The sequence below is a fragment of the Podarcis muralis genome, chromosome 1, assembly GCF_964188315.1.
Source record: "Podarcis muralis chromosome 1, rPodMur119.hap1.1, whole genome shotgun sequence".
NCBI lineage: Eukaryota > Metazoa > Chordata > Lepidosauria > Squamata > Lacertidae > Podarcis > Podarcis muralis.
The window spans coordinates 33,058,689-33,083,724 of record NC_135655.1 but is presented as its reverse complement, the minus strand read 5'-3'; the positions used below and the strand labels follow the sequence as shown (position 1 = coordinate 33,083,724).

The 25,036-nt window shown below is 44.2% G+C and overlaps 1 protein-coding gene and 1 long non-coding RNA gene across 5 annotated transcripts in view; one reads left to right on the top strand and one right to left on the bottom strand.

Moving 5' to 3' along the window:
- SLC25A21 (solute carrier family 25 member 21) overlaps positions 1-25,036 on the bottom strand; it is a 275,631-nt gene that overhangs the window by 64,303 nt on the left and 186,292 nt on the right. For 3 of the 4 annotated variants that reach the window (XM_028720379.2, XM_028720389.2, XM_028720371.2), the window contains exon 3: positions 23,141-23,224. The exons of the other annotated variant lie outside the window; for it this stretch is intronic. In XM_028720379.2, the coding sequence (XP_028576212.2) occupies positions 23,141-23,224 (84 nt within the window). The remainder of the gene's footprint in view (positions 1-23,140; positions 23,225-25,036) is intronic. 4 annotated transcript variants of the gene reach the window in all.
- Positions 15,110-21,941, top strand: LOC114592318 (uncharacterized). Its single transcript, XR_003705441.2, has 4 exons — positions 15,110-15,846; positions 16,941-17,024; positions 19,070-19,147; positions 21,705-21,941. It is a non-coding gene; the product is annotated as an uncharacterized LOC114592318 (long non-coding RNA).

Below are 25,036 nucleotides of genomic sequence, written 5' to 3'. Positions count from 1 at the left end.
GGACTGTGAGGTATACAATGCCATTATTTTTTTTTAAAGAAAAATACTATGAGAAATAAATTATACGGTATATAAGAAGACCCAAACACAACAATATCCATCATCGGTAACCATACTCTTTGAATCACAATTTCCTTGTCATTTATTTATTTTTTATCAAGCAAAGTCCTTTTGCACCCACAGAAATCTATATATCGTTTCTATCTAAACCACGTTAGTGCAAACACAACATGGAACAAAACGTATATATAAAAAAGATCTTTCCATCTTCATTTGTTCAAAGTAAATTCTGGAGAAAACCTACATGATTGGCAAGGATTTCTGACTAATTGGATCCACATTTGGCTCAAAACAGGCTGTCACTATCTCTGCATTTAGATTAATAGCTAGCTGGTGATCAACCATGTCGATTTTCAAGTATCTCGTTCACCTGAGAGAGAGAGATGAGATATCAGAATTCTTCAAATGCTGCACTATTTACGTGAAGGAAATTGCAAACAGAAACATCATTTTGAGAATTTCAGCAAAGATGAAAGACGAGCAGATGTAGCAACCACCATAGCCAGGGGAGGGGGAACAACTTGAAGCTCTTGTGTGGAGGGAAATGAATTTCCGACTGGGAGAGGGGAGGAAATGACTGAAAACTGACCTTTTCCAAACCATAGCTCATTCCGTTAACTAGTGTACTAATTTGCACTTTTTTGGCTATATGCATGAAATGCCAGGGTTTAATTTTAAAGAGTGGGGGGAGAGTACCGTATTTTCCCATGTATAACCCCCCCCCCCCCCCGTGTATAAGACTACCCCTATTTTGGGGGACTCCAATTTAAGAAAATGGGGGGAGATGGTCCAGAGCTGTTGAGCTTTTTAGGGGAAATGCCGAAAATCACTCACACAACTGAAATACGCTGACAATCGCACGCGTTGCCGAGGCCAACAACCACCTTCCCGCTCGCCGCCAGCAACCAGCAACCACACACCCAATTGCCACAACGGTAGCCAATTCACGCAGCCCTTGCCCCAGCCACCAATCACTCACCCCATCGCCGCTGACAAGCTCCTGGTCGCAGCTGCAACCAATTGCCCGTCCCCCCTCTGCACTATCCGTGTATAAGATAACCCCCAATTTTTTACATTATTTCCGAGTAAAAAAATCTCGTCTTATACACGGAAAAGTACTGTATATATAGAGTTGGATCCAGACTAGTGTTAGGTGCTGTTCCATTCACTTCAGTGTGGTGTAGTGGTTAAGAGCGGTAGTCTTGTAATCTGGGGAACCGGGTTCGCGTCTCCGCTCCTCCACATGCAGCTGCTGGGTGACCTTGGGCCAGTCACACTTCTCTGAAGTCTCTCAGCCCCACTCACCTCACAGAGTGTTTGTTGTGGGGGAGGAAGGGAAAGGAGAATGTTAGCCGCTTTGAGACTCCTTAAAGGGAGTGAAAGGCGGGATATCAAATCCAAACTCTTCTTCTTCAATGGAGGGGTGCGGGAGGGCGAGAATATTCTTTGAGTCATCCTTCCCCCTGAAGATTCCTGCTCTGGAGAAGCCAAGCCAGCAAAGCATAAAAGACAATACAAGCAGGAGATGGGGCTGTAGGATGGATCAGTGAAGATGGTCTCTTCTCTACCCTCTCCTGGGTCTTGGTCTCCTCCATAAATGGAAGGAGCCTTCAAGTTGTGGAATGACTACAGCCGTTTTTTTGTGGTATGCAACTCAGCCAAAAAACCAGCTACCTTCCAAAGAAACCCTTTCATTTTGGATTTTCTATTCGTATGCATGTTTACTTGGAACAATGAAAACGAACCTGTGGCCCTCTAGATGTTGTTATACTACAACTCCCATCATCCTCTACTCTGGCTGAGCTGAGATCCAACAACAACTCATAGACTGATAGAATTGCAAAGTTGGAAGTGACCCTAAGGGTCATCTAGTCCAACCCCTTCCGAAGGGGCCGCATGTTCAACACCGCTTAGATGCACCACTGAATTCAACGCTTCTTTCCTCGAGTTAAGTGTGTAATTGTTCTTCCTTATAGATTTCAACAAAACTTCTTTTTTTACTGGGTTGGTACCTCCCCTGGGTCTGTATGGATTTCATTTTATGTGGTGTACTTTCAAACTGTTTTTATTATTTATAGTTGCTGTTTTTAATTGTTTTTATACACAAGTGTTTTTAATTTTGTGTGTGTGTGTGTGTGTGTGTGTGTGTGTGTGTGTGTGTTGTAAAACACCTTAAGATGCCTTGTGGGAAGCAATTTGTAAATGAAATAAATAAATAATAGTGTTCAGTAATACTACTTTGTAGTATTAAAAAACTGAATAATATGTAATTATGGTATCTCCCTTCTTTTCCAAGTCTTTCTGCAGAATCACGTCTTTTCCAAAGGCTTCTCCACCACGCCTTGTTCCTTTCTCTCCTTTTTGCTTGAAATTTGATGTTGTAATCTAGTTATGTATATGCTCCACTATGTTAAGGGGAGCTTTCAAGTAATTTATTCTGGATTAATTAGTCCAAAATAAATGTTGCCATCTGGTTCAGTTTCCAGAATCATTAATATGGATTAGCATTGTCACTGCGCACTTCAGGACATAGTCACATAAATCAGGGAGAGCCCTACAAACTGCAGCGGCCACTTCAGAGGATGATGGCACTATTTTCCTTTCCTTCACATCAGTGACAACGGCAATGTTGTCGTACTGGACAACAGTGCACCTAGCATCAAACGCATAGTGAGGTGTCCTATGCTGAATTTGCTGCATTCACAACTGACTTCTGGGCTGCCTGAATCAGCCCCAACTTGACATTGTAAGCTCACAGCAACTATGTTCTGGAAAAGCACTCTGAATGTTGACAGCACTGTAAAAATAACAAATAGAAATGGAAATCTAGGATGGTGATGTAATGGCATTACTGCAAGCAAAGAAGAAGAAGAAGAAAAGGCTTTAGTTTTAAAATCTAAAAAAAATACTGATTAAACCTGATACAAAATAGGGTTTCCCCCCTGCAAACAGAAATAATTCTGTTAAACATAACTTTACACGCACATACATGTGGTATTATTTGAACTACATAAAACATTGCCAAACGTCCTTTCACAACTTCAGGAGAAGTCAGTTCACCTTCAAATGCTTAGGTTGTTCCTCATCATTACATATTTGCTTTCCATAACCTAAAAGAAACAGCTAAGCTTTGCATTCAGAGAACATTTTACATTGTCTGCCAGGTATTTCCTGTGCACATCCCCATCTAAATCTCCTGGTTCTTGTAACTAATGTCTGTGAAGAAAATCCTGTCATAATTATAGTCCTGATTCACAAGCAACCATTTTCTTCAGAAAACTGGTTGAGCTGTGTTGACAATCACATTTTACACTGATTCTTTCCAGATGAAATGATACTTTTTCAAATAATGTAATAAAAATGTAAAGTCAGCTGTTTTAAAGACATAAAAGTGATTTATGAGACACGTACTGTGTTCAGTGTTGGGGTTGTTTTTTTCTTGACACAATGGAAGTTTTCTTTTATGGGAGAAGTTAATTATTAACAGCAATCAAAACCACAAATTACAGAAAAATACATTGTTGCTCATTTTAAAAAGCAACACCACTACCGCGTTTGAAATGAATTCTGCATTGTATTATGTGTTTTTTTGTTTGAATGAAGTTTTTTGGGGGGGAACGTACACACTGAACCAGTTTAAACGGGTGTATTTTCTGCCAAACTAGTTAACAGTTTCATCAGTTACATCATTTTTAGGTGTCAGAGTTATCACTTCCTAGAAATGCGACTGGGCACTGCACCCTCTGAGAGCTATTATTTGAGCTGTTTGCAGATCACACAAGTTAGAAATGCTTTGGCTTCCATTTGAGATGCTTTCTTTGTTCACAACCCCAAGAGGCAGAAGACATACATATTTTCCCCTTTTAAAATGAAAATGTAACGTCTGCGAAAACAGTTTGTACAACTGGAAATGTACAGAAAGGCAAATCCAGAAAATACAGAAAACCCATAAATGTTGACACTGTTGCTACACTCCCAACCTTTTCAGTGGGGCTTCATCAGGAGAAGTTCTCAGTGGATCATCTGCCCAGTCATAGTGCTGAATGATCGCAGAGTCTGCAAATCCCCCCATTTTCCTCCAAGCTCCATTTATAAGTGCAATGATGGGGCCAAGAGGCAAACTATCAACTGCTCTCCCCTCCTGACTGATACCACATGGCTGGCCGTGGTTCTAACACGGGCATAGGCAAACTCAGCCCTCCAGATGTTTTGGGACTACAACTCCCATCATCCCTAGCTAACAGGACCAGTGGTCAGGGATGATGGGAGTTATAGTCCCAAAATATCTGGAGGGCTGAGTTTGCCTATGCATGGTCTAACACCATAATTCAAATGAAACTGGGCTGTGTGGCAATACTATAGTCACCTCTATTTTGTTAAGATTCCCAGTAGCTCAAGCATGTCTGGAAGTCTCTCTTTCTTACTCGGAATGGAGACCCTACAAATTGATCAAGAGACATAAGGAGGAAAAAAGCCACAGATGCTTGAGGAATTTGATCTTTGCAGATTAATGTGAGGCTCAGACCTTAGCTATCCATCAGATTTCACACTTGTCCAAATAGTGATGTGGTTCTTGTCACTTTAAAAGTATCTACATAGTATTTTGAGAGAAAGTGCACATTTATACACATTCATAAGTATGTATTTAAATACCAGTATTGAAATGATTTTTACAAGTTGCAGATTATTGCAGAACTGCAATGGAATCATGGGCAAGAAAGTTCTCAAAGTGGAATTATGGGCTAGAAGACACGGATTTGCTCATCCCTAGGATTTGCTCATCCCTAGGAAACACTTAGGTGTGGCGCTATGGGTTAAACCACTGAACCTAGGGCTTGCCGATCAGAAGGTCGGCGGTTCGAATCCCCGTGACGGGGTGAGCTCCCGTTGCTCGGTCCCTGCTCCTGCCAACCTAGCAGTTCGAAAGCACGTCAAAGTGCAAGTAGATAAATAGGTACCACTCTGGCAGGAAGGTAAACAGTGTTTCTGTGCGCTGCTCTGGTTCGCCATAAGCGGCTTCATCATGCTAGCCACATGACCCGGAAACTGTACGCCAGCTCCCTCGGCTACTAAAGCGAGATGAGCGCCGCAACCCTAGAGTCGGCCACGACTGGACCTAATGGTCAGGGGTCCCTTTACCTTTTACCTTTAGGAAACACTTACATGTCAAAAGCATCATCTTGCTTGCTAAGATTTGGCTTTGTGATTTTTTTGGAGAGTCCTGCCTGAACCCCGAGGCAAAATATTTACACACTTCCCACGTATTATCTTATTTATTTAAATAATTTATATACCACTTAACTACAACAGTCTCTTAAGTGGTATACAAAGATACAATACAAAAAAAAAATCAGTTAAAAGGATAAAATCAAACTTCCTTTAAAATGCCAGCTAGATTTTTTTTTTTTAAAGGCTTCAATGGGCCCTGGAAGTTCAGCAGGGAGAGGGCCTCTCTGACCTCAACTGGCAGCGATTTCCATAATATTGGACCAGGGCTGGATTTGATGAGGCCCTAAGTTTACTGAAGGTAATAGAGCCCTTTAAATGTCCAGCTGTCCTTTGTCAACAACAAATTGTTGCTGTTTTATGTGTTGAATATATGCTATATGGTAATTTATGGACCTAACAGGTATCTAAAGCCATTTGCCACTGTTGCTGTATGTAGGTTTAATTTATTTGTTTTTTATCTTATATTTTGGAAATGTAAATCCAGAGGTTTTTTCCCCTTTAAATTTTTTTGGGGTCCCCAAGAGAGTGGGGCCCTAAACCTATAGCTTGTTTAGCTTATACATAAATCCGGCACTGTATTGGACACATAATACTAAATCCATGGCTCCTGGTGGATACGAGGCAAGCATATTCACCATAGGGAACCACTAACAGGGGCTCCCCCCACCATCTCAGTAATTGGGCAGGTATAGGGCAATCTTTGAGGTATTCTGGACCCAAACTGTTATGGGCCTTGTAAATTAACACAGGAAACCTGAATCTGGCCTGGTAGCATATGAGCAGCCAGTGTCAATTTTTGAGCATCCACTGGTAATGTTCTGTCTCCAACAGCCTAGCTGCTGTGTTTTGCTCCAGCTGGAGTCCTTGGACCAGTCCAAGAGCATCATATGAAACCCCAGAGAGTGACTAACAGCCAGCGTAGGGCCAAGATATGCAGCCTATGTTGGACTCCAGCTCCCTCCAGCACTAGCAGGCATAGCCAATTGTTGTTGGCCATTGTCTGGCTCAGAAGACAATGGGGTGTTTCTCCAGGGGTGAAGTCAAACTGCTGCTTTAGCAGCACCCAAGTGACACCCCCCCAGGGCATAAGCCTGGGCAGTGTGTGTGGAAGTCCTGGGCTGCCCAGATGACAAGAAACCTCTCTCAACCTCACTAATGTGGTCCAGAGCAATATGTCTGGCACCAGCTCGGCTGCCGGAGTTGCTGGAAGGAAGCATACAAGGCAGCATTCAACCATCTTAGGGACTCCACTCGAGATTTGTGTAGGGTTTATTCCTTAGCATTTACTTCTTCTGTATATATCCAGTGGAGGTTTAGAAACCTCCTTCTCCTAGATGGGCCACCTTCCCAGGTTGACAAACCCCATCTGCTCCTCACTTCTCTCTACAGCATGAGCAGAAACTGCTTTCTTGACTGTTGGACCCACTAATGGTCTTGTCTACTCAATTCGCCATAGCCTGTCTTCGCTTTCAAGTTGTAGTCCAACAACATCTGGAGGTCAACAGGCTCCCCATCCCTGGAATGAGTAGATGGACCAGTGGTCTGACTCAGTATAGGTCAATTTACTGTGCTCCTAACTATACAAGTTAGGCTAAAATAAAATGATTTTAACCAAAGACCACCAAGGGAACTTAATGGCTGAGTAGAGACTTGAACCTGGGTATTAGGGGGTTTCCCATCTCCAGGCCTGCTACCTGATAGCCCTTTGCAACTGTGATGTCTAGACTGTGGAATGCTCTCCCCAGGGAGACCCAGATATGGCTACCATGCTGCTCACCTTTCATTAAGCAGCCAGAATGTGACATATTAAGTCTGCGTCTGGCCTGATTGGTTTTATTTGCTGCTCCTGGAGATAGCAAATTGGGTGTTTAATTCCCACCCACCCCTTATGGCTCTTTCTTTTTATATACAGTATATATTAAAACTGGCTGTTCCCCAGCAAGTTTGTACGGCTTGCTGCCTTGAGTGTCTCCTACATAAAAGTGCAATATAAATGTTTTAATAAAATAATAAATAAAATAAACACAAGTGCAGCATCCTTTGGTTACAACCATTTAGCCGAGAAAAGGAAACATCTTGGAGATTAGGTAGCTTTTCAAAAGAGGAAGATACCAAGCTAATACAAGGAGGGTAATTTGTGTACTTTGTAATGTAAGAGTCTGTCCACGGCAGGCTAAAGGCAATCTGGAGGGGGGGGGGAAGAGTGTGTATGGAGAGAGAGAGAAGATGAACCAAATTAGGAACATATGTAGGAACGCCTCCCCTCCCCCTCCCACCATTGGATCATTGTTTAATTTAGCTAAGGAAAACAAATAAAAGTGGTTCACACATGCAGGCCAGACATTTCCCACCCACCATTCTTCCCAATATTTGTAGGTGCGACCCAACGTAGAAAAATGTGACGTGTAAATCACTGCTGCTGGATGCACTCTGCTGCAATTTCAAAAATCAGGTTGGCTCCAAAAAGTACAGCAGTGGCTGCAATAAGTGCAGATCAGTGCATCCCTGCAGTGATTGCTTACTGCTGGTTCACACAACACATTCATTTACATCATGCCCAAGGGTGGTCCACCTTAGGGAACAGATGGAGAAAACAAGCAACCCATGTGCATATATAAATTGGCTTCTCTGAAATAACACCAACATGGCACATTCGTATTCTTGTGTAAGTCCATTTCAGAGCTAATGTCACCGACTGAGAAGCAATTATATTTTATGTTATGCAATGGCTACCTAATTTGGGGAGTGTAGGATTTTCCAATTCTGTACTTCTACTGCAGGTATTTTCAGCAGGCACATCTATGTACACTAAACCAGCCTTGGAAAAGCAGGGTATGGGAAGGACCATCTCACTACATCATTAATAGTCTACAGGCACCAGGTGAAGATGTTTCTCTTTCAGAGAGTTTTAAAGCACTTGCTAATTGAATACTGCTGCCACTGCTTTTAGTGAGTCTTCTACTTTAACTGGGGCTTTTTTTGTCACTGGGTTCATTTGGTTATAGTGATTTTGCTTTTTATTATGCACGACAGAAGCTTTCCCCAACCTTGAAATGTTGCTTGTATGGCCAATGGACAAAGGTGATGGGAACTGTAATCTTATGAACATTTGGACGGCACCAGGTTGGGAAGGCTGCATTCAAATTTTACAGTTTTAGTGGACCCAGAGTTCAACAGGCATGCCCTCTTCCCTTTCTGTAAGCCTCAAGATTGAATGGAAATCGCTGGCTGTGATCTGATAAACCCTTTGGGTCTCATGCAAAGGTATGGGATACTATTTTATTTTTCCAAGTTGTAGCTCCTCACATGGTGTCCAAAACTCCCAGATTTTGGGGAGAATGTGTTAGGCCGCATGGGAAGGATGCCATCAGAAAGAGAAGCTCAGACATCCATCTGCATGGCCCTCCATGTTCAGAGGCACCAAGCCATGAATAGCAGGTGGAGAGATGAAGAACAGTGGAAGGCTCTTGATGTTACATCCTGTTCATAAGCTTCCTGGAGGCATATGGTTAGCCCCTAATGGAGAGAGAAAGATGGAGGAGGTGGACCTTCGATCTGATCCAGCATGGATTCTCTTATCTTTGTATGCTCTCTGGAAAGGAAGCATTACATGGTTTCTTGCACAATAGGTGAAAACAGACCATGGGTTGCATGTATCCAGTTGTGCCCTCTACTCACAGAAGGTTTTCAAATCCAGCAGAAGCTTCCTTAAATGAGAGGAGGACAGGCTATTTTTGATGCTTCTCCCTATTCTCTAAAACCCCACTTCTGCTCCAGCAGGTTGAGAGACCTTTTAGAGCAGTACAATAGGTGACATAACAGGGGCAGCAGGACACAGTGGAAACATGATCTCTGCTGGAGCAAAGAGACTTCCATGAGTGAAAGGACACTACAGTGGTACCTTGGGTTACAGACGCTTCAGGTTACAGACACCAGGTTACAGACTCTGCTAACCCAGAAATAGTACCTCGGGTTAAGAACTTTGCTTCAGGATGAGAACAGAAATTGCACGGTGGCAGCGCAGCGGCAGCAGAAGGCCCCATTACCTAAAGTGGTGCTTCAGGTTAAGAACAGTTTCAGGTTAAGAACGGACCTATGGAACGAATTAAGTTCTTAACCTGAGGTACCACTGTACTGGATATAATACAAACCATTAAGGAAAAAGCTCGCAGCAGGTCCGTCAACTGGCTGAGGGGCAATTTTTGAGCTCAACTCTTTCTTGTCCTAGTCCAGCGTTCTAAACTGCTACACCACATCTAGCTCAACTGATTTTAAAAAAACTACAAGAAACTTTGCAAAAGTGCAAAACTGGAAGGTTTCTTCATGATAATGTGAGGATCAAGCCAACTTTGCATAGCTTCCCAAACTTCAAGAACCAGTTTTTTTTTTTCAGAGTTGGGCTGGGCTATAAGCAGTGAACAGGCTTCCATAGCTAAAAATTGTTCTGCTGTTCTTAACCTTTAGAACTGCTATAATTCTTCAGAAAAACCTAGCGCAACATTTATTGGCAAAACTAGTTCATTGAAATTTTGATAATTACTGGTAACTGGTAAAATGGTAAGTATGGAGAAAACAGACTAATACACGTATGCATTCTTCTGCCGCCCAGTTTATTCATTCTTATCTGTTCAATTTCTAAATCTTTAACCAAAGAAGGCATGGAAGTATGCACTTATAAGTACATATATGATTCAGATTATTATTTATAGCATCTGAACATGCTAAAAGGATTTTCTTCAGTCAAATTTATCCTCAGTTTCAAGCATTTACCACAATAAACATCAGATTATGTTTATGTTGGCCATAAACCTGTCAGTCCTCAATAAACAGATATACTCCGGTGACTCGAGCTCTGCTGTCAAAAGGACTGTCAAAATGCACACCAACTCTTAAATTAAACCCTGCTAGCACAGAGAGATTCAGTTGCAAAAGTCTTGTTTGGGACAACCCAACAAAAAGTTCACCCTAGCAGATAAGGACGGATATTCTATCACAGGCAAAGATCGGAAAGTTCCAGAGGAATTTCACAAAGGATCTGATCTGCTTCTCCTTAACGGAAAGCTAATGTGACCTTTAATACTCTGTTAGACGGAGCCTGACTCTAGCAAGTCTCAATTAAATTTTATGTTTTGTGGCTCCCGTTTGCTTGTAATACATGAACAAAGTTCAATGGATGACTCCTACTTTGAAGATTTTAATTCCCTATTGGGACAATTTATTTCTACCTAGACAGCTCCTCAGAGATTGTGTCTTTGTACTGCCCAGCATATGCTGAGGATGGAAAGATCCTTAGAAGACACTGGGAAATGTGTCACCTAAGTTCTCCATGCTTATTTCATATTTCAGTTATGGAATCTTCTAGAAACTTTATTTATTACTAGCATTTTTGTCATTCCTTTCTATCATAGATAATCCAGGCAGGTAACAATAATACAGTCATACCTTGGGATGAATACGCTTCAGCTTAAATATTTTCGGGTTGCACTCCACGGCAACCCGGAAGTAACGAAGTGCATTACTTCTGGGTTTCGCCACTCGCGCATGCGCAGATGCTCAAAATGATGTCACATGCATGCGCGGAAGCGGCGAAACACGACCCACGCACGCACAGACGCACAGTTGTGTCTTACGTTCGCTTCAGGATGAGAACGGGGCTCCGGAACGGATCCCGTTCGCATCCAGAGGTACCACTGTACAGCAGAACAGGAATAGGGAATCTTTGCCCTTTGCTGAACTATAACTCTCACCAGCCCTAGAAAGCATGGTCAGCAGCAAGGGGTGATGGAATTTGTAGTTCAGCAACATGTTGTCAGAGACCGTGCTGAGGAAGGCTGCACTGAGGAAGAATGGTTGGAGCCTCCCCAGTGGTGGAGCTTCATGCTCCGGCGGAGGGTGGGATGGAAAGCAGGTGGGGGCATGGCTGGCGCGAGTCCCGAGGGGCGTGGCACGCCACCCGCAGTGGCGTGCCACGTGTCCTGGGGCCATGGCGTACCGCCTGCGGGGGTGTGGCGCCCAGCGCACGGAGGGGAGCCATGATGGCACCCTGCTGGCATTATGCCACCGGGGGTGGTATGCTCCCCCAGCGCCCCTCTTCCTCCGCCAGTGAGCCTCCCCCTCCGTCTGCTCCTGATCCGGATCCTGAAACTTCCTAGGAGCAGGAGGGTAGTATACTGTAGATTTCAAACAGTGGTTTGCAGAGGGACATAGTTCAGAAGGCAGAAGCTGGGAAATACTGGATGGGGAACAGCTAGGAGAAGAAGCACTAGGAGAGAGAGAGTTAACAGATTCACTGTCTCTGGAAAGCATTCATCCGCTCAGCCCAAGGTCAAGAAGAGCTGATAAGGTGGCAGCACAGAAAGCACAGTGGTTACGCGCTCAGGTCACAAGACGCGGTAGTGATGTGGGTGACTAGGGAGGAAGTGGATGGAACCCTTAATTAGGAGCACCATCATTCCTAGGAAATGGATTCTTTGTTCTCTCGCTATGATCATTAAAGTTTCTAACTGGTAAGAAGACTCCTTTTCCTTTGTTCTGCTTATCTACTGCCAAATGGTAGAGGAAGCCAATTCCCTGAAGTCTGACACATGTAGAGGATTATTGGTTCCCTACACTGCAATAGAACATCAAATGGTTTAAAAATAAAAGCCATGAGCACAATCTGATATTGCATGATGGACTTCTGTTTGCTCTTCCACAAGCTCCTATCCTCCAGATCAGATTTTAAGAGTGCGTGGGGGAAGAAAGGAAGTCAAAATCATGTTGTGCAAGTGGAAGGCCATTCTATTCACTATTGGCAGCACTGGATACGAACCATTCCATTCATTCTTATCCAGGATCCAAAGGGGTGCACACACAACTGCCACATACACACCCAAGCATTCCCACCCACCCGCCCCCAATGCAAACCCTTCAGAACTCTTTAAAACTCCTCTGACCTAATCACAATAATTTTGACCCTATTACAATTTTTGTGATTAGAGATGAGGGGCAGACAAAGGAAAACCCAGGGGAAACATCATGAATGCAAAATGCAGTATTTAATAATCTGCAGCTCTTACACCTAATCTCTCACTGCCTTGGAAATTCGGGGGAGCTGAAAGAACTAGTGGGATGGGGTATAATTTTCTGCAAAGCTAAACTGGTGGCGGGAGAGTGCCTAGGATTGCCAGACCACAATCGGAGGTGCTTCCAGACTGTGGTTATTTTTGGATGGCATTCAATCACACACTTGCCAACTCAGATTGTGCAATTATTATAGTTGGTTGGGAGGTCTTCAACAACAAATCCGCTTCCCTCCCCAGAAATGGACTCTTCATGATATGGCAAGCGTTGTGAAAATGCACTGGAAAGTGTGAGGTAGCACTTGCTTTGATGCGACATCATCTAACCTCTTCACAATCATACCAGGATGAATGCTAATTAAACTATCTGATCTCCCTGCAAACAGATCAGGTTGAATACTCAATAAACAGATCATCCAAAAGCACTTCTGTAGAGCATCGATGCACCCTTTGTTGTTGTTGTTTAGTCGTTTAGTCGTGTCTGACTCTTCGTGACCCCATGGACCAGAGCACGCCAGGCACTCCTGTCTTCCACTGCCTCCCGCAATTTGGTCAAACTCGTGCTGGTAGCTTCGAGAACACTGTCCAACCATCTCGTCCTCTGTCGTCCCCTTCTCCTTGTGCCCTCCATCTTTCCCAACATCAGTGTCTTCTCCAGGGAGTCTTCTCTTCTCATGAGGTGGCCAAAGTATTGGAGTCTCGGCTTCAGGATCTGTCCTTCCAGTGAGCACTCAGGGCTGATTTCCTTAAGAATGGATAGGTTTGATCTTCTTGCAGTCCATGGGACTCTCAAGAGTCTTCTCCAGCACCATAATTCAAGAGCATCAATTCTTCGGCGATCAACCTTCTTTATGGTCCAGCTCTCACTTCCATACATCACTACTGGGAATACCATAACTTTATACGGACCTTTGCTGAAAGGTGGGGTAGCCATTGCTTCTACCATTCCACTCTTCCCTCCAAACCCTTTGTCCCCTCTCTCAATAGATGCTGAACAAAACAAGAGTCCTGCTTCTTCCAGTAGGTAGGAATGGGATTTTTGTGTGAATAGATCATGGGAGAACCAAGGTGAGAGAAGCCCTAGCTGGGCTCCACCAACAATTGCTGCTCCAGAGTGTTGACTGTCCCACGGATGGTTCCAACTGCCTGTCCTGACCATCAGAAAATATGTGTTTTCTCTCTCTCTTTCCAGCCGTGCGAAATCTAACATACTCTCCTAGAAGAAAAATGCTGATGCCAGATGTAACCTTGTTTCAGAAAATTTTAAAAGTGACAATGCCTAGAAAAATCTCAGAGCTGATTAGGATACCTTTTTGATTCCAGCGCAGAGATACCAAAGACAAAAAACACACACAGTATGTTGTCAGCATAAATGAATGTGCATGCACTCAAATTTTCATTTTTCTCAGCAACGTGCTGCTCCCTTTTCTTCAGAGATAAGTTTAAGGATACATCCCCAAACGTGCACGTTGTAGTGTTTTCTCACCCAGGAAAGAATGTGGTGGGTGTTACTGCGGGAGGTTCTGTGTGCATGCATGTGTATGCTCTGCTTGAATCGTCCAGCTGTGCATGAGACTGTTGGCATGGTAAAACATGACTTATGGGTCAGATATGCGCCCCCAAATTTCTTAATCCCGCTTATTAACCTTCAGTTTCTGAACAGACACAGGTGGTTCTCCCTCCCCCCTCCAAAGAAATTGTGAAAATAATAGTATATTTCCTCTAAAGATCTGTGGGCTTCAATTACTCTGCGAATAGGTTTTTAGCTGTTTCTTGGCTAAAGGAAGGAAAACGATTGCTAATTTAAAAAATCTGGCAGCATTTACAAGTATTTTGGAAACAAAAGTTAATGAAATTAGGCAAATGAAATGATTAACATTAAGAGAGCAAGAGAGAAGGCGCATGCCACAGAACTCCCCCCCCCCCTCCGTATAATATATTGTTAGCTCTAGGAACACATGCTGCATTTGACCAAATGTGATGTGCTATATCCTAATGATATTTTTGGCCACAGCAGAGGAGAGCCTGGGATGGGAAGGAGACAAGGAGTGTTGTCCTAGAAAATATAGCTCAGTCAGTAGAGCACGAGCCTCTTAATCTCCGGGTCATGGGTTTGAACCCCACATTGGGAAAAAGATTTCTGCATTGCAGAGGGTTGGACTAGATGACCCGCAGGGTCCCTTCCAACTTCACAGTTCTGTGATTCTATGATTTCAAAATGCCACAGGCTCACTAGAAATAGAGCCTTTGAAATAAGGTGATGTGGAAATCAAAAAAGCATAAAATAAATCTGGTCTTTTTCTTAAAAAAAAAGGGCAAAAAAGGAAAAAAGCCAAATAAAAGGGCAAAAAAGGAAAAAAGCCAAATGAGTTCTGAAATCTCAAAGGGCTGCAAAAAATGATAGTTTATATTTTATTTATGCACACGGCTTCATTTTTATGAGACAGGTCAGATGGGAAGTACTGTCAACATGGTATTTATCAGCTAGAGGAGGAGAAAAAACTGCAGCTGCATGTTCCTGGCATCTGATCAAGGCTTGATGACCACATATTTCAACATACCTTTCAATTATGAACATGGCAGAAAGACCATTTGCTACACAAAAAGAAAACCCTGCAGCTCAGAGCCATAGCCTATTAAGTTTGCTTGATTACTGTAGCTGGCGATTTCTACAATTGCCACAACAGGGTGACAAAATCAGGCCAAGATAACATATGGCTTAATGGTTATTTACAAATAATAATAATAATAATAATAATAATAATAATAATAATAATAATAATAATAATATCAGCCCAGAGCATAGGGACCCCAGCTGGCCTTCCAAATCCTATATATATCCCCTGATATTGGTTTTTAACTGTTAACTAAGTACTGCCAAGAAGAGCTTGACCATATAATCTTATGGCTGATTTTATAGAAAGGGACTTAAACTTCTAGTCCAATCTTGTGGTTGTTAGTGTCTTTCTTTAATCCTTTCCTGTCCAATATGGTTTAAAAACAAATGTGCATAATGAACATATGTAAATAATAATAATAATAATATTTTTTTATTTATACCCCGCCCTCCCCAGCCAAGGCCGGGCTCAGAGCGGCTTACAAGCAATAATAAAAACAAGAAGAATGATTACAACTTAAAAACAAAAATAAAATACAACATTAAAATAATGGAACATTAAAATATTAAAATGTAGCCTCATTGCAGGAGGAGAAGGAAAAGAAAAAAGAAAGAGAGGGAGGGAGGGAATCAAATTGGCTCCAAGCCAAAGGCCAGGCGGAACAACTCTGTCTTACAGGCCCTGCAGAAAGAAATCAGATCCTGCAGGGCCCTGGTCTCATGAGGCAGAGCGTTCCACCAGGCCGGAGCCAGAGTTGAAAAGGCCCTGACTCTGGTTGAAGCCAATCTAACTTCCTTAGGGCCTGGGACCACTAGGGTGTTGTTATTTATGGACCTTGAGGCTCTCCGTGGGGCATACCAGGAGAGGCGGTCCCGTAGGTACGAGGGTCCTAGGCCGCGAAGGGCTTTAAAGGTCAAAAGCAGCACCTTAAATCTGACCCTGTACTCCACCGGGAGCCAGTGCAGCTGATTAATGGTTGTTTCCACTCTCTTCAGGAAAGGGCTATCTTCATGCTTAACTCCATAATAAGTTATTCTGAGCCATTAAGATGGCTTCCTTCTCCAAAGCACTCATAGACCTCAAATATAAAATCCAGGAAAGCAAGAATATTAATTCCTGCACTATCTGCTCATATGGCCAGACCAAGGAATTGGGGATCATTTCCTGTGGCCACATCTTGGCATACCTGCATGCACTGATGATCCTTCTGAACCAGTTGCTTGGCAGGAATTGCACCCTGAGGAAGCTTCCTTCTTTGTAGGTCTACTTTACAAATGCTCGCTAGGCAAAAATTCACTTATCCGAACACAAGGAATGGGTATCCAAACCTTGCTATAAGGTAAAAGGTAAAGGGACCCCTGACCATTAGGTCCAGTCATGTCCGACTCTGGGGTTGCGGCACTCATCTCACTTTATTGGCTGAGGGAGCTGGTGTACAGCTTCCGGGTCACGTGGCCAGCATGACTAAGCCGCTTCTGGTGAACCAGAGCAGCGCAGGGAGACGCCGTTTACCTTCCCGCTGGAGTGGTACCTATTTATCTACTTGCACTTTGACATGCTTTTGAACTGCTAGGTGGGTAGGAGCAGGGACCGGAGCTTACCCTGCCGCGGGGATTCGAACCACCGACCTTCTGATCAGCAAGTCCTGGGCTCTGTGGTTTAACCCACAGTGCCACCCGCGTCCCTTAAACCTCAAATTCAGATATTCCAACAGAGGGTGTTTAATTGATCTGCCTGTGGTTGAAGGTAGCACAACTATGAACCTTCTCTGCTGGGCTTCTGAGCTCTGTTACCCTCCTGGGTAATTTTCAGTTCTATGATCCTATTAATTAGGAACCTCTCAAAGAGACAAACCCTATGTTTAATGGTTCCTTTTACGCTATTTCAACACAACTTGTGAATGTTTATTCAACCAAAATGCTTTTATTTTTAACAACTGCTGCTTCACTTGGCTTTCTTTTCTCCTGCAAAGCAGGTGCATGCCTGGTTAATATAGCTGGTGCCCGCCACATCCATGACCTTTTTGTGCCTCCGTCAAGCCACCTGGAAAAACTGGGTAATGTTTTTGCATTTTAAGTGTCTGGTTAATTAGCATCCACATGCAGTAAAGTCTGGCTAAAAGGGGCTAATGTCAAAGGAAACCTATCTGCCAGTGGGGTTGGGGAAGGAAAGTCCTGTAGAGACTGGTCATGAGAGTTCTCGTTCTTTGTAGTGGTCAGAGTTTCCTGGCCTAATTGCATTTTTCTAAGAAACAAAAATGTTGATCTTTCTCTTAACTGGCTTAGAGTTGCTTTTACTTTACATTTTGTACTTGGGCACAGATAGCCAAATAAAATATCATATGCATAATAAGTCAGTTTTGAAGTGCACACCTGTGTAGAAAAGACTACTTTCCCCCTTTAAAACATGCACAAAGGTCACATGGGAAAGGATTGGAAGTACTTTAAAACAAACTCTTTATTTTTAGAGGGGGGTTTTGGCTACATTTAAAAATTTTAAAAAATAACACAATCCCTCTTACATGGCATGCAGTTTAGAACAACAGAGTATATAAATTAACAAATAAACATCAAGGAAAGAAGTAAAAGAAGCAATTGTTGCAAATATACATGTTTCTAAGCATCCTTGTACATTAGTGAAAAAGTAACTTAAGATGTTGACCCAAATCTTTTCCTGGGAAGCTGAAACAGTCTTTAGAACAGGGGTGGGAAATCTGTGGTCCTCCAGGTGTTGTTGGACTACAACTCCCATCATTCCTGACTACTTGGGGCTGATGGGAACTGGATTCAAACAACATCTAGACTCCACAGACTCCTTTAGGGAAAAAAGCTAAACCACAGAATAAGAGTTTGTTTCATATCATAAAATTTATTCTTTGTCCATTTAGTGATTAAGAAACTTCCGTGTACTTTGAATGATGCTGCCCCTAATCTGTGTTCTGTTTATTTCTTGGCCTATCTTATTTAATTGTTCAAATAACTGTCAACATTTCAAGAGGAAGTTCTGTTTTGAAGGGAGCCAATGTTACGTTTTGCTACTGGAACTGAAAAAAGGCAAAGATCAGGATTTTACACTGACTGCTATAGACTTAATGCTCTATTAACATTTTTATACCTGATTAACGTAGTCAAAGGCAAGCCCACACAATTATTCCCTCTTTTAAAAAGCTATGCTAAATAGATGTGAGAGTAAAAACATTATTTTAATTTATTAAAGCAAGGGATTATAGAGTACCACCGAACACAAACCAACAGTTCTAGGAACCAAGTCAGTGATGTTTTCAAGCCTTGGGAGAAGGAAGCCATGGAAACTCAGAGTCTGCCTTACCAAATTCTACCCTAGAAACTTCATAATCCAAACTCTGGAAGAAGAAAAGACTATGACAGAGTCTAGCAGTCAACTCCATTAACCTCCAAATGTGGTTCATAGTGGAACTTTACTGTCCTATGTCTCTTTGACTGCTGTAGCTTATGGTGAGATTTTTGAGACAAAAATCCTCTCATGTGCCTCAGTTGTTTAAAGCAAATGCTGTTATAAGATATATAAAAGACAAGCAAATATGGCAGCCAAACATAAAATAATCTGAGGCTTATTTAAATTGTCATCACAAGTTCCCTAAAGAAGAAGGTTTAAACCAATTTCCTAAATGCTCCCAATAAGGTTGCCAGACAGGTTTCCCTATAGCAGAAATTCCACATGTTGAAGCCACCCTTCTCCTCACAGCCTCATAACTGACTCAATTCAAATTTCATGTTGGATTTTATGGTGGCGGTATTAACGAAAATAAACAGCCTCATGATGAGAACACAGCTTGCAACTAGTAAGGTGTAGCCTTAACTTGAATTGTTCAAAAAGCAGCGCTTATATTACAGCTCACAATGTCTCTTGAAGTAACCTTCTTTAGCAAGCATTTGAAAGAAAGCACACAAGGGCTGCCCTCTTTCCCTCGACTGAGAGCACCAAGATTTGAAAAAGAAAACAAAATTCTTCATGCTTTCTTCTTGTCAACACTACGACCTGCCTGTGGCTGAGTCTCAGATTCCTAATCAGCTCTCACTCAGCCTAACACCAGTACAAAAGTTTTCACTTATTGTTTGGCAGCGGCTAAGCTCACCAAAGGGCCTGCAATGAGTAAGAAAGTGCTCACCAGAAAAAGCCGATGTCTGCTGCGTTAAAAGAGTAAGTGTTACATTCACTAATCTTTGGTGTTGACAGAGAAAAGTCTAGGAGCAGATGCTTTTCAAAAGGTTATTGTCCTCTTATTCCATACTAAGATTTAGCAAGTTATTTTTATATTGTTTTAAGAGACTGCCTGTTATTACCAATGTGAAAAATAGCTTGCCCGAAGTCATTTTTCAAGCCAACAAATCATGGTGGTAAGAGGAATATTTCATGCCCTGGAGGTATGTTTGAAAATGATAGAGGTTATGAAACAATCTTATAAATATCTCTGAAACAAGGTTGCAATGTGGTACACATTCAGGCCCTGACTGATGTGTGGCGTGTCCTACTGTACCTGTGCAAGTGTTCATCACAATAATGTCATGTCCAAATGCCGATATGAACCAATACATGACTGGGAGTGGCCGCCGAGACCATATAACACCGCTCCTGAAAGACCTACATTGGCTCCCAGTACGTTTCCGAGCACAATTCAAAGTGTTGGTGCTGACCTTTAAAGCCCTAAACGGCCTCGGCCCAGTATACCTGAAGGAGCATCTCCACCCCCATCGTTCTGCCTGGACACTGAGGTCCAGTGCCGAGGGCCTTCTGGCGGTTCCCTCACTGCGAGAAGCGAAGTTACAGGGAACCAGGCAGAGGGCCTTCTCAGTAGTGGCACCAGCCCTGTGGAATGCCCTCCCACCAGATGTCAAGGAAATAAACAACTATCTGATTTTTATAAGACATCTGAAGGCAGCCCTGTTTAGAGAAGCTTTTAATGTTTGATGTTCTATCTTGTTTTTAATATTCTGTTGGGAGCCGCTCAGCGTGGCTGGGGAAACCCAGCCAGATGGGCGGGGTATTATTACTACTACTACTACTATTATTATTATTATTATTATTATTATTATTACATTAACATGCCAGCATTAACAAACAAAGGAAGCTTCCTTATACCAAGTCACACCATTGGTCCATCTAACTCAGTATTGTCTACCCTGCCTGGAAGTGTCTCTCAAGGGTTCCAGACACGAAACACTTCTAGCCCTACTTACAGGTGATGGGGATCGAACCTGAGATCATCTGTTTGCAAAGCAGTTGCTTCTCACTGACCTATGTGGGCATGCCAGTGATATACAAATGCTACTTGTGTAAAAATAGCACAAATAGAAAGTGCATTCATATGTTACTGGACATGCATGGAACATTTACACAGGTAAGTACTTTTCCTGTGGTCCATATCCCATATAAATTAGGTCTCAGTGTGACAAACTACTTATTTCTTTAGGAGCTGGTTAGACAACTGCAATACCAACCCCTCACAAACGCACACTTTTTTGTTAAGCCTATAAACACTACAAGCAGGTTCAGATGAAACAGGAAACTCTAGTTTTCCAGTACAATAACCCAGAACAAGAAGCAGAATTCTGCGCATCCCATACTCTCTTCCATTTACATGCAAGCAAGGTGGAAATGGAAAGCTTTCCACCTTTAAATGGACCAGTGTTGCCCATCATATCAGAAACTTAGGAACTGTGGTTTGTTGAATCCCCAGTTGTTCTCACAAGCCACTGTTTGAAGTAACCACTGTTCACTGAGGTTGGATGCCACATGACTCATTTAAAATTGAAAGAAGAAGCTTTCCTTCTTTTACTTGAGGGCATGAAAGGGGAGGAGAGGGAATTGCAATGCGTGAAAGTCTAAGCTACAGTATTCTCAATAAATGGCTACTTAAACACCCACAGTGAAGGAGAGTCCATCAGCATCCTAGATCATTGGTACCGTTGTGAAACTGATCCTTCTTGCTAAAGGTTTTGTCTAATGATACCATGGTGCTTTTTCCAGTCTCAGGAAATAATGTTTTGATAGTCCAAAGGATGTGCTGCTAATCGCCTGGAAGCAGTCACTATTGCTCCTGGACATGAAGGAAAATGGCTCCGAACTAAGTCTAAATGTTAGGGAACTTTTTTTAAGGGACAGGTTATTTTTTATTTTTAAGCAGACCTAATATAAATGAATTAAGGAAAACATGTCTTCTATGTAAAGTAAATGAAACAAAAATTTATCATTATCTTTCTTGCACTAAAACTCAAAAAAAAAAAAGTTTTTTATGTTTCCTACCTACCATACACCAGCTTTCCCATTGTGTCAGCATTACCTCATGCACCTGTACTGCATAAAACTTGCCATTCAATAACAGTTAATGAAATAAGATCAGTTTCGTAGTTACTTAGGAAATATTCTAAACACTTCAACCCCAGTCACATAAAAACTTAGACACATGCTAAATTTGACATTCCAGCATTCACATACTCAGCTGGTGAAGAAAAACACTAATTGACACAAAAGGGCCTAGTATTGTTTTTCCAGCATGCTGCAAATTCACAGATCACCCCACATGGACAAGAGATTCTAGCCATTGGTGGTTTTGCCTTAGCAGAAAACACTTCAGCTTGGTCAAGTCAGGGCACCTGACCTTCCCAGATCCCCAAACACTCTTAAGCCCATTTCCTCCCCCAAAAGCTGCCTCTAAGGAAGATGATGTTCTGAAAATATTGTTTTATGTATTTTGTAGTTTGTTTGTCACAGCACTGAATGGAAGATGGCAGGATCCCCAAGCTCAGTGGAGAGTTGGCTTCAAGCACTAGGCCTGAAGGCAGACCAACTCTGCATTACAAAATTGTCTGCAAACATGACATGAAGGCTGGCAACATTAACCCCGCTGTGTGGAAATCCCTTGCAGACGACCACAATGCCTGGAGACAGGTCATGTATCCACAACAGTGATCAGAGGAGGAATGACTACTGGGAGAAGTGCAGAAAGAAGAATTGCGTGTGTAGGTCCCCAGGCCACCCCTCAAACAACTTCACACATAACACGTGATTAGTTTTGGTTTTTGGGCACTATTTTGGCCACAACTTTATTAAAATACAAAATCAGTGGGTGGTTGTTTAGACATTGGTTATGACTATCTGTCCCCCCGCCTGGGACAGAACTGACATCCCGAGGTCCGATCGGTAGCCAGTAGAAGAGAAAGTCAAACTGGGGGTCATTTGAGCTAAGCGTCGGACCCACGCCGCTCACCCCAGCAGCTCCCCGAAAGCTTGCCGGCCCAGATCCTATGACAAGGATTCCCATGACAGGGATTGGGCGGCCCTGGTCCCATGACAGGGATTGGACGAAATCATGGCAAGCCCCAGGATTCCTTTAACGGAATTCCCTTCAGCGCAATGGGAGGGGCAGGCACAGCCTATCCTGACCCCTCCACCACCAGCATATTATAACCAATGCCTAACCGCAACCTTACAAGTTGTGACGAATTGCTGAGTAGTAGGCAAAAACCAAATGGCACAGCCAATCACCAAATGGCAAAATTCCTACTAGGCCCCTGCGCCAAGGCAGACGACCCCATGACAGGCAAAGCAAGGTCAACCGGAAAAGAGGGCGGGCGGATGGGTGATCCGATGCACTCTGCAAAGAGAAAGAGAAACCAGAGTGCACCAATATTTAAAGACTATGGTCCCACCCACCCAATTTGCAACATACAATTTGCCCCAGCAACCCGGTTACCCAATCATAGTGCCAGGCAACAACTATTAACCTGCCTGGCAACAAGAGGCCTGGCCTGGTGGCCCACACCGCAACACATGCTCTCATTTATTGGAGAACACGCTATATCATGTGCAGCAAAACCTGACACATTCATCTCCCTTCTTGGTCTCTACAGCCACAGCTGACGCTGTAACCCTCCAATGGTTTGACTTTACCCTCAAAGGTGTACTCTTCCATTGTCTTGCGAGAGGGACGGATGCCACCATAAACTTGTTATTTATTGTTTAGATGTATATTTTGTTTATCTTGATCATAATTTTGATATTATCCGTTACTCTGAGTTTCCTTTCAAAGGTTACAAATATTGCATGAAACGAAACAATGATATTAAAATAAGTTATTGTTTTAAAAACTTTTTTCAAGTAGATCATAAAAAAAACAATTGTGTTTGTCCTTACCCTTCTGTCCGGAATATGGTCCTAAAGCTGTCGCCCAGGCTCTTGTATCTGGTTGGATCAGTGTTTCCTCTTTGAATTTGGAACCTATAAAAAGTAGTCCATGATAGGACAAAAGCAATAGAAGGGTTTAAAAAGACAAATTTGACTTCAAAGATTCCACCCAAACTCTTCTTCAACATTCTCATATGTAACTATTTTTTATTTACACCAGCTTTTAAACTGGCAGAGTTTTCTGAAATACCGTATTTTTCGCACTATAGGACGCACTTTTTCCCCTCCAAAAATGAAGGGGAAATGTGTGTGCGTCCTATGGTGCGAATGCAGGCTTTTGCTGAAGCCTGGAGAGCGAGAGGGGTCCGTGCGCACCGACCCCTCTCGCTCTCCAGGCTTCAGGAAGCTATCCCAAGTCTTGCAAGCCCGGCGGGATGTCCCGCGGGCTCGCAAGGCTTGCGGGCAGCAGCCTGCACCCAAAAGCTGGGGACAGCGGGGAGGCGCAGAGCCGCCACCCCGCTATTCCCCGACCTGATCTGGAGGCTGGCGGGGGGAGAAGCAAGCCTGCTTCTCCCCCCCCCAGCCCCACAAGCTCGGGGGATAGGGGGATGGCGAAGCGCCGCCATCCCGCTATTCCCCGACCTGATCTGGAGGCTGGGGGTGGGAGGAGCAAGCCTGCTTCTCCCCCCCCCCCAGCCCCACAACCTCCAGATCAGGTCGGGAAATAGCGGGATGGCGGCGCTCCGCCATCCCGCTATTCCCTGACCTGATCTGGAGGCTGGGGGTGAGAGAAGCAAGCCTGCTTCTCCCCCCCCCCGCCCCACAACTTCCAGATCAGGTCGGGGAATAGCGGGATGGCGGCGCTCCGCCATCCCGCTATTCCCCGACCTGATCTGGAGGCTGGGGGTGGGAGGAGCAAGCCTGCTTCTCCCCCCCCCCAGCCCCACAACCTCCAGATCAGGTCGTGGAATAGCGGGATGGCGGCGCTCCGCCATCCCGCTATTCCCCGACCTGATCTGGAGGCTGGGGGTGGGAGGAGCAAGCCTGCTTCTCCCCCCCCCCCAGCCCCACAACCTCCAGATCAGGTCGTGGAATAGCGGGATGGCGGCGCTCCGCCATCCCGCTATTCCCCGACCTGATCTGGAGGCTGGGGGTGGGAGAAGCAAGCCTGCTTCTCCCCCCCACCAGCCCCACAACCTCCAGGCTTCAGGAGAGCCCCACCGCCAGCCCCACAAGCTCGGGGGACAGCGGGAGAGGCGCAGCGCGCCCTTCCCACTGTCCCCCGACTTGGCTAGAAGGCTGGCGGGGGGAGAAGCCTGCTCCTCCCCGTTGCCAGCCCCGCAAACTCGGGGGACAGCGGGAGAGGCGCAGCGCGCCTTTCCCGCTGTCCCCCGACTTGTCTAGAAGGCTGGCGGGGGGAGAAGCCTGCTCCTCCACGTCGCCAGCCCCGCAAACTCGGGAGACAGCGGCAGGGGCGCAGCGCGCCCTTCCCGCTGTCCCCCGACTTGGTTAGAAGGCTGGCCCAGCCCCGCAAACTCGGGGGACAGCGGGAGAGGCGCAGCGCGCCATCCCGCTGTCTCCCAACATGGTTTGGAGGCTGGCGGAAGGCTTCCTCCTCCCCCAGCCCCGCAAGCTCCCCGAGCGATGCCAAAGCTGCGCGCAGCTTCGGCATGGCTCTGGGTCCCGTTCTGGGGGAGGGGGAAGCTCGGGCTTCCCCGCCCCATCCCCGCGCCTGGCGGGGGGGGGGATAAATTTTTTTGCCTTTATTTCCCCCCCCAAATCTAGGTGCGTCCTATGGACCGGTGCGTCCAATAGTCCGAAAAATACGGTAACCATTATTCCCATTATGCAGAATGGAGGAACTGTGAAACCATAAATGTTTCTTGTCACTCTGATCACATGATA